The 8,349-nt window shown below is 34.5% G+C and overlaps 1 protein-coding gene across 1 annotated transcript in view; it reads right to left on the bottom strand.

Moving 5' to 3' along the window:
* Positions 1–1,973: 1,973 nt before the first annotated feature.
* Positions 1,974–8,349, bottom strand: part of LOC103605159 (TM2 domain-containing protein 1) — a 32,793-nt gene continuing 26,417 nt past the window's right edge. Inside the window, exons 4-5 of the mRNA XM_008589744.1 lie at positions 4,018–4,147; positions 1,974–2,281 (exon numbers count right to left, since the gene is read on the bottom strand). Of these exons, the coding sequence (XP_008587966.1) occupies positions 4,037–4,147 (111 nt within the window). The 3' untranslated portion in view covers positions 1,974–2,281; positions 4,018–4,036. The remainder of the gene's footprint in view (positions 2,282–4,017; positions 4,148–8,349) is intronic.

Below are 8,349 nucleotides of genomic sequence, written 5' to 3'. Positions count from 1 at the left end.
CTATCTATCTGTCAACATTATAATGCTCAACTTAGCCTTATACACCTAGGTTAAAATAAGAGAAAATGACACAAAAAGCTTTTTGTAAAACAAAATAAAACAAAACCTATCCCCAAACCAATATTTCTTATACTCTTAGCAGTCCCATGAACAAATACTGGCTGTAGACATAAGTCTTAAAGAAGTCCTTTAGTTCAACATAGTGTAGATAAGAAATCTTTCTGGGTAAAGAGGTAAGTACTTGTGGAAAGTCTGTTAATCCTTTCACACTGAAATAGTACCATTTGTAAATGACAGCTACAGAGCACTAAATGTTTCTGTAGGACTGAGAGAATCCATTCCATTTACCCTAAATGGTTTAGGAGTTAACACAAGAAATGACTGAGCTAATCCACCTCACAATTTTGACCACTGTTCTAAAAGCAGGGTATCATATAAAACATCTGATAGAGAGGCATATAATTTATCCTCACACATGCTACTAACGAACAGCCATAAAGTAATAGTGCTCCATGAAAAACAAACAAAAAAAACCTGACAGAATTTAAATATATAAATATAGGTTTAAAAAATAAATAAAAACTTGTTAAGGAATTACATACATTAGGCAACAGAGAATTAAGCAAACTGGAAGTGTTCTTGTGTAAAGTTAGGAAACTATAGTGAAAATAAAGTCTAAAGGTTTAATAATGTATTGTGAAGTGACTATTTCTAAACTTAACAACCCTTTCAGGGCATAATTTGAATAAATACTCTAAGAAGCACCTGCTTTGAAACAGACTTCACACCTGGCCAAGTTAATGACTAACGATTATGCAAGAATCAAGATTACTTTTCATGATTTGACTGCAGGTATTTCACATATAATTGAACTTACGTGACTGTAAACTTATGACTTTTAAAATCTGGGCTTAGGTATTACTGAAGTAAACTTCAAAGCACTGTCTGCAACCTACAGGAAGTAGGGAATACTAGAAAATGGGCATTTACCAATTAACTTTTCTGTGACCAAAAATATCATCACCGTGAGAAAGTGGATCCTAAGAGAATATAAGCTCCTAAACGGCTGGGATTTTGTGTCTTCTTTACTGCTGCATCCCCACATAGAACAGTGCCTCCCACATGCTAGACCACATTTAATTAATGAATCAATCAGAGATGGTCCTACTGCTTATTAGGAACAATTCACTTCATCAATATTTAGTAATTTCCCATCAATATTTAATAATTTCCCATCAACTGGAGAAGGTATTACTGAATTACTAACATATTATGAGGTGAATTATACTATACAGTTTTGAGGAAAATGAGTGATAAAAATTTAAGATTTTTACTCTTGAGGAGCCCAGACCCTAGTAATTTTGAAATTGGAATGTCTTTCACTAAAGAAAGAGTGGGATAGTATTCATATTATGGGGACATAACATTTCGTGTATTTCCATCTTCTCAAAACCTCTTGAACATGCTAAGAAAACCTAGGTGCTAATGTACAGGTGCTGCTTCCTTCAGACACTGGTGCATCACTTAAGGCACCTGTGCTGGCATCTGCCTGGTGGTGCTGACAGATGGAAGACATTAATCATCTGTTTGGTGTTTCCACCTTGTCCATCCAGCTCCAAATATAACCACAGTGAGCTAGATGAGTCAGTATCTGGTCTTCCAAAATCTAGCGCATCACTCCCAAAGCAAAAAAAGTAAAAGTTCACACTTTAGAAGCCTGAATCGATGCCAGAAGTACCCATGTTGCCTCAAGGTTTCAGACTCCCTGATGATCTTTAGTTCCCTGGATACCACAGCAAAGACAGATCTGAAAGCTGCAGAAAACCAGGTAGGTCGTGATACACAAGACTGCAGCCCCATCCAATATACACAGTATTTGTTCATACCATGGATGAACTGCTTTGAAGGATTAAAATGCAGAAGACAGCTACATTCAACATTTAGGAAGGTTTTCTTAATTATAAAGCACTAAAAATGTGAATAAGCAATATTTTTATTTTTCAGAAGCAAAAATGACAAGTGGTAACTTGCCTTTGTAAAAGACATTAAAGAATTTCAGAGTAATAAGCTATCTATCTCACAGAGACAGTAGCCTCAGAAAGACCTATTAAACAGCTCTCAAAGAAAGTCCTATTAAATAAATCTCAGAATAATATACTTTTAACAAAAATAACCACAATGAAAAAAATTATATAGAATCCATAAAGTGGTATGTGAAGAAGGAAAAAGGAAAATCTGGAAATCCACATACTGGCAGTTAAAAATCAAGGAGACTCAAATCCTAAAACAGAAAAAAGAAATATGTTAAAACACAATATTTTAAAAGTCCAATAAGGTTACTACAGATGCACATTTTAACGCTTCATTTACTCAAGACATTTTTTTATTCTTGGAACACTTCTATATATTATAGAGAGATAACATGAATGACAACGTAGATATCTCCTTTCTTATGGGTCCTTCAAGTTTTACGGTTCAAATCTGAGTCTGGAATCCCAATTAAATGTTTACATAATAAGCTACAGAAATGGAACCACTTTTTAAAATTGCATTTGCTTAATTTTTACACCTTATGGTTTAAAAACAATCTTTTAAAAGAGACACAATTTATAGTATGAATAAGTTTAAATGAAACTACACAACACTTCTCATAAAGTAGGAGAAATGATTTCTAAAATGAAGATGCCTAATACAAAATGGTATCATTGGTGGGCAGTGGGGGAGGGTGGAAGGTAGAAAACAACCATATCATAGAATGTATAGAAGACCTAGATTCCAGTTTCAGCTCTGCATTAATTAGTTATATGTCTTAGTCTCGACTTCCTAGGTCTCAATTTGTTCCCCAGTAAGAAGATGCAAATGGATCTCTAAGGTTCACTTCAATTTTAAAACTCAGTGACTTACAGTTTATAAGATCTGAAAAACTTTTTGGGCAATCAATTAAATAAATTAATCACGCCTTGCAACATCTGTCACTGTTCAATCCCATGACAATAACTATAAGGCATATCCCATAATTTTACTGTGAGAAATAAAAATCTACTCGAAGGGCAAAATTATATTTCATATGCTTTTTATACACTACTACAATATAGAAAGCAAATGTTTATTCTCTTCCTGGCCTCTAGAAACAGTCTCTGAGATACAGCTGACTGAAATTCTAGTACTATGATGATGGCCAAGCCATCTACCCTGTCTTTCTCTTTGCCTGTCTGTCTCTCTGAAAGCTGCTAGGTAGTTCAAAGTAAACTATTACCTAAGAAGTACACTCTACATGTTCGATGGGACTTCTCCATTACAGGAATGATTACACCAGGAAATGGCTTTCCTGACTTTCTACCAAACTCCTTTCTGAGAAAAATCTTGCATTATTGGAAGGTTATTTATTAGAATAAACTAACATACGGTAATTGAAATAAAAACCTTATAGTAGCAGAGTCCTAGAGAACCAGAGAGTTGAACTGATCAGAGAAAACTGATGGTATCTCTGACTTCTACAGGTATTACCTGTTTAAAGCTGAGGCCAATAAATAATTCTCATGGGCAGAGCCAAACTTTAGGTTAGAATAAGTGCTTACAGGTAGTTCAGGGTTCAGATTCTATCAACTTTCAGGTTTAGGGAAGGACAAGAAAAGAAGGAGGTTAAAGATTATACTGACCCTTGGAGAGATGGACAGCAGAAAACATCTGCTATATAGAACTATCTACAGCACATACTTTCATCAGAACCATTATGTAATGAATATCCTTTTGCTTTGATATTATTTTTTCCTTAGGAACTTTGTTCTTTAACAATATTCCTGGCAAAGAGAGAGTCTAAATTGAGAACTGCAGGAGCAATGAGCATACATAAAAATGTTTAGAGATGTTTCAGGCATATGTAGACCTGAGTTTCCTCATAAGCAAAGGGAGAGGTTTACGACACTAGATGATCTCTTAAAATTTCCTATGGTTCTAACATTCTCATATTTTTATATGGATAATATATAATTAAAATTAGATATAGATATCACTTACTGTTTCTTTTTAAAAATATTTATGGATATAACTGTGTTTTTCTAAATGTTTCATTAGTAATGCTCAGTCTTGTAAGTCTGGTTCCATAATAATCTATAATGTAACTACTTCCATCTGAAGGTCCAACAATCTAGAAGAGACAAATTTTCAAAATTACTCATTTTACATCAGATATTTCACAACACTTTGAGTTTATTTTTTTGAATTATTCATAAAATTATGTCAGTAGCAACAAAAATGAAACTCAAACTAACTTATTAAGCAAAAAGAAAAAAAGTAATTTAATGGCTCATGTAGGTGAAAAGGATACTAGAGTAGCTCACAGAATCAAAAGAAAAGCTTCAGGAACCAAGGCCTCAAGGACTGAATGCTGTGCCCCATGAGGCCCCTGGTTTGGCCTCCCTGCCTCTTAGTTCTGCTCATCTTCCTTCTACAGACAGGCACCCTCAAATGATTGCCAACAGCTCTAAACTCACATATTCCCAGTTTAGCAGCTCCCAATAGAAAGAAAGTAAAAATTTTTTCCCTAGTATTTATATACCAATTCCAGGGAAAGACTTTCATTGATCTGCTTAGTTTTTATGCTTATTGCTGGACAAATTACTATATCCAAACAAACAGGATTAATATGATTGTTCAGGCTCCCTGTGGGAGATGAGGTAGTGTGATTGATTCCTGCCAGAACCACCTGGAATGGAAAAAGAAGAGATAGAAGAAACAACACATATTCACTACATTCTTGTTCAATGAACCACATTTATGACAATCCAGTTAAAATGATCTCTACAAATTATCCTCTAAGGTAGCAATCTTCATACTATAGACTTCAGGGTAGACAAAGATTTACTAACATGTATGTGGGCCCAGAGAGTTTTATGGGAATCAATTTTGAAATCCCTGATTCCCACACATACTCTTTGTAAAACTGTACTGCCTGATACCATGCTATGTTGGAAGCATCACGTGAGTTTACCTTCCCACTTCCGCTTTCACTGTGGTCCTATCTCCAACCTGATAAATAACAGTAAAGCATGTCTACCATCAAAGCATACTCTGAGTCTACTGACAGCACATTGCCCTGAGGTGTAGAAACCTCTGAAGGGCCAAACAAAGGAATAATTCAAATGTTGAACTTAAGAGATTTTCCTTTAATCAAAGGTCCAAAAATATGTTCTGCCACATCTTGTTCAAAAGAAACATTCCCAATAACATTTTACTTCTTTTTGCCTAAAAAATTTGGTGAATTTGTAACACATTTATGCTGTTTTGATCAACTGTGTATCGTGAATAATTACAAAGATGATCCAGAAATCACAAAAAAATTTTTAAAAATTTTAATCAAACGGATTAGTAGAAGGTTTTCAAGTCTAAAAATATATTACATTAGGATAAGATTCTGTGGGAGAAAGGGGAATAGAAATAAAAATTCAAGAAGAGAAAGAAGCAATGTAAAAATTATAATGGTTAGTGAAGGGGTTCACTCATGTATTTTTTAAGTGGATGATATTTAAAATCCTATGGTATTTATATTCTGCTGCATACATTTTAAAATTGATGTAACACTTTTATTTAAATATGTCAATATTTCCTAACTAGAAATTACATCCTTTACAACTATTTAAACTTATGATGGAAAACTTAAATGTCAATTTAAAAATATTCAGAAGGTATGGACTTTAAAAAAAAATTCTTCTTGGGGTTATATAACTGGAGTTTGAAGAACACTGCTATGAGGCATTCCTCATTTTAAAAATGAAATTGGTCTCAAAATTTTTTTTTTTTTTTTTTTTTTTTTTTGGTGGCTGGCTGCTATGGGGATTCAAACCCTTGACATTGGTGTTATAAGGCCATGTTCTAACCAACTGAGCTACCTGCCAACCCAGTCTTAAAAACTATTCAATAAATATTTAATTCCTACAATATTTCAAGTGCTATACTAGGCATTATACACATAACAGTGAATAAGATACATCTCTGCCAACAGGAAGCTTATTCTAGTGAGTTATGTTAATATTCAAATAATACTTACAAAACACTTAGGTGCTACATACCATGTCAGGTCCTGTTATGTACTTTAACTTAGTTTCTAAAGATTAAATTAATTTGGTTGGCATTTATGAATGTTATTTATGAATTTAAGTAAAAATTAAAACCTTTTTAGTGGCCAGTGTCACAGAGGAAACTACTGTGAGCATTAAGCCAAGAAAGAGAAGAATGGGTAATTGACAGCATGTGAGGGAAACTAAAAAAAGTAAAGGCCAGCCAGCAGAAAAAGGCCAAATAACATGGTAAAAAAAATTCCCTAATTTGGAATAATGTGCATAGATTGGAACTGGGCCTTTTATCCTATTATCTTTTTCTTCCTATACCATCTTTCCTGACAATACCATTTACTCCCGTTGATAAAAGTAATCAAAAGTTGGAAATAAGGTAAATATATGATTGAGAGACCTTTTAATATCATGCATTTCTAATAAGCACACCTGAGGCTCATTTGACTTTCTCAGGAAATGCAACTATTTAACTAAAAACTGATTAAGTCTGGCGCCATTTTACAGTCTTGTCGAGTTAGCAGTTAACTTGTAGAAAAATGACAAGGTATTATAGGTTTTTCCCCCCTCCCTGTCCTGTAGAGAAGATAGCCCAAAAGATTAGTTTTATTGTCTGGTTACATGATTCAATTTTCTATCTAATTTAGCAATCTTTTTACAGCATTTATTTCCTCTCAAACTATTAATTCTGGTTCATCAACAACCAGTTCTGATATGGTAATTCCATTTCTTTTTCTAGGGATTCATTTAGCCTGGGCATTAAAGGAATTCTGGCCAATCACCTATGAGACAAGTTCATTCAGGGGCTTATTCACTCTTAAGAAGATACATGTGAGAGGAAACAGATCTTTTTCTGCCCTTGAAAGTGACTATGTAAAGAATTGATACTTAACCAAAGGACCTGAAGATGACAAAGAAACAGAAGGTAAGAAGGAAGGAAAGAGGAAGAGAGAGAAAGAGGGAGGGAGGGAGGTAACACTGGATGGATTAGGATCTTTCACTATGGCCTTTTGCTCTGAATTAACAAATCTTTGAAATACCCTATCTCCAGAGTGTTATACAATATAATAAACTATATGATAAAAATGTTACTTGTAGGGCCGGCCCGGTGGCGCACTGGAGAGTGCGCTGCTTGGGAGCGCGGCGGCGCTCCTGCCGAGGGTTCGGATCCCATGTGGAGACCGGTTCCCGCTCACTGGCTGAGCACGGTGCGGGCGCAACACCGAGGGTTGCGATCCCGTTACCGGTCAGTAAAAAAGACAAAAAGGAAAAAAAAAAATGTTACTTGTAACCAAAAACCCTAATAATGCACTTGTCTTCAATGCCTCCTACACACCACTGCTCGGTCACCAAAACACACTAGCTGCTATTCTCTGCTAAAACAATGTGAAGAGCTGCCCCAAAGACAACCAAATTAAGTCAGTGAGGTAAAGCACTAGACTGACAGCAAAACTTGGAAGAGAAAGCTGTCACTTACTAGCTTTGGGATCAAATAATTTAATCTTCTGTAGATCTCAGTTTTTCTTATGCATACAAGGAGGAATAGAACAAGCTGACGTATAAGGTACAGTTCAAATTCTAATATCTTCTACAACTGTGTCATTTAAGTACAAACACCTCAGCTTAGGCTTCTATAACACATCAACATACTTTTCTATGAATTATGCTAAGAAGAAATTGTTCTCTCTGTTTAAGATTTTACTATCAGCAATGAAATCAAGGTGTCATCTGGGAAAAAATAAAAAGAAACAAAATCAGTCTAATCAGTTGGATGCTGAAAAAAACGAAAAAGGAAAAACAAAATAAAACAAAAAAACTATCAGCTATAAAGATTTCAACTACTCAAATTCAAATAATCTCACCAAAAATTTTTAAAACCCTATCTTTAAGCATTTCATATACTTTTATAAAATAAATGTGTAAATTCTAAAATCTATCAGTATATTATTGGATTGTTAATTATAAAATTACAAATCTCATCTGACAAAGGATTAATAGCCAGAATATACAAGGAACTTAAACAACTTTACAATAAAAAAACAAGCAATCCAATAAAAAAAATGGGCAAAAGAGGTAAGTAGGCAATTCTCTAAGGAAGATATACAAATGGCCAACAGTCATATGAAAAAATGCTCAACATCACTCAGCTTCTGGGAAATGCAAATCAAAACTACACTGAGATACCATCTCACCCCAGTGAGGATGGCTAAAATCCAAGACTTTGAATGATAAATGCTGGCAAGGTTGCGGAGAAAAAGGAACTCTCATACGTTGTTGGTGG

This window comes from Galeopterus variegatus, unplaced genomic scaffold (genome assembly GCF_000696425.1).
Source record: "Galeopterus variegatus unplaced genomic scaffold, G_variegatus-3.0.2 Scaffold5631, whole genome shotgun sequence".
Classification (NCBI taxonomy): Eukaryota; Metazoa; Chordata; class Mammalia; order Dermoptera; family Cynocephalidae; genus Galeopterus; species Galeopterus variegatus.
The sequence above is the reverse complement of the archived record's forward strand: the minus strand, read 5'-3'. Positions and strand labels throughout refer to the sequence as shown.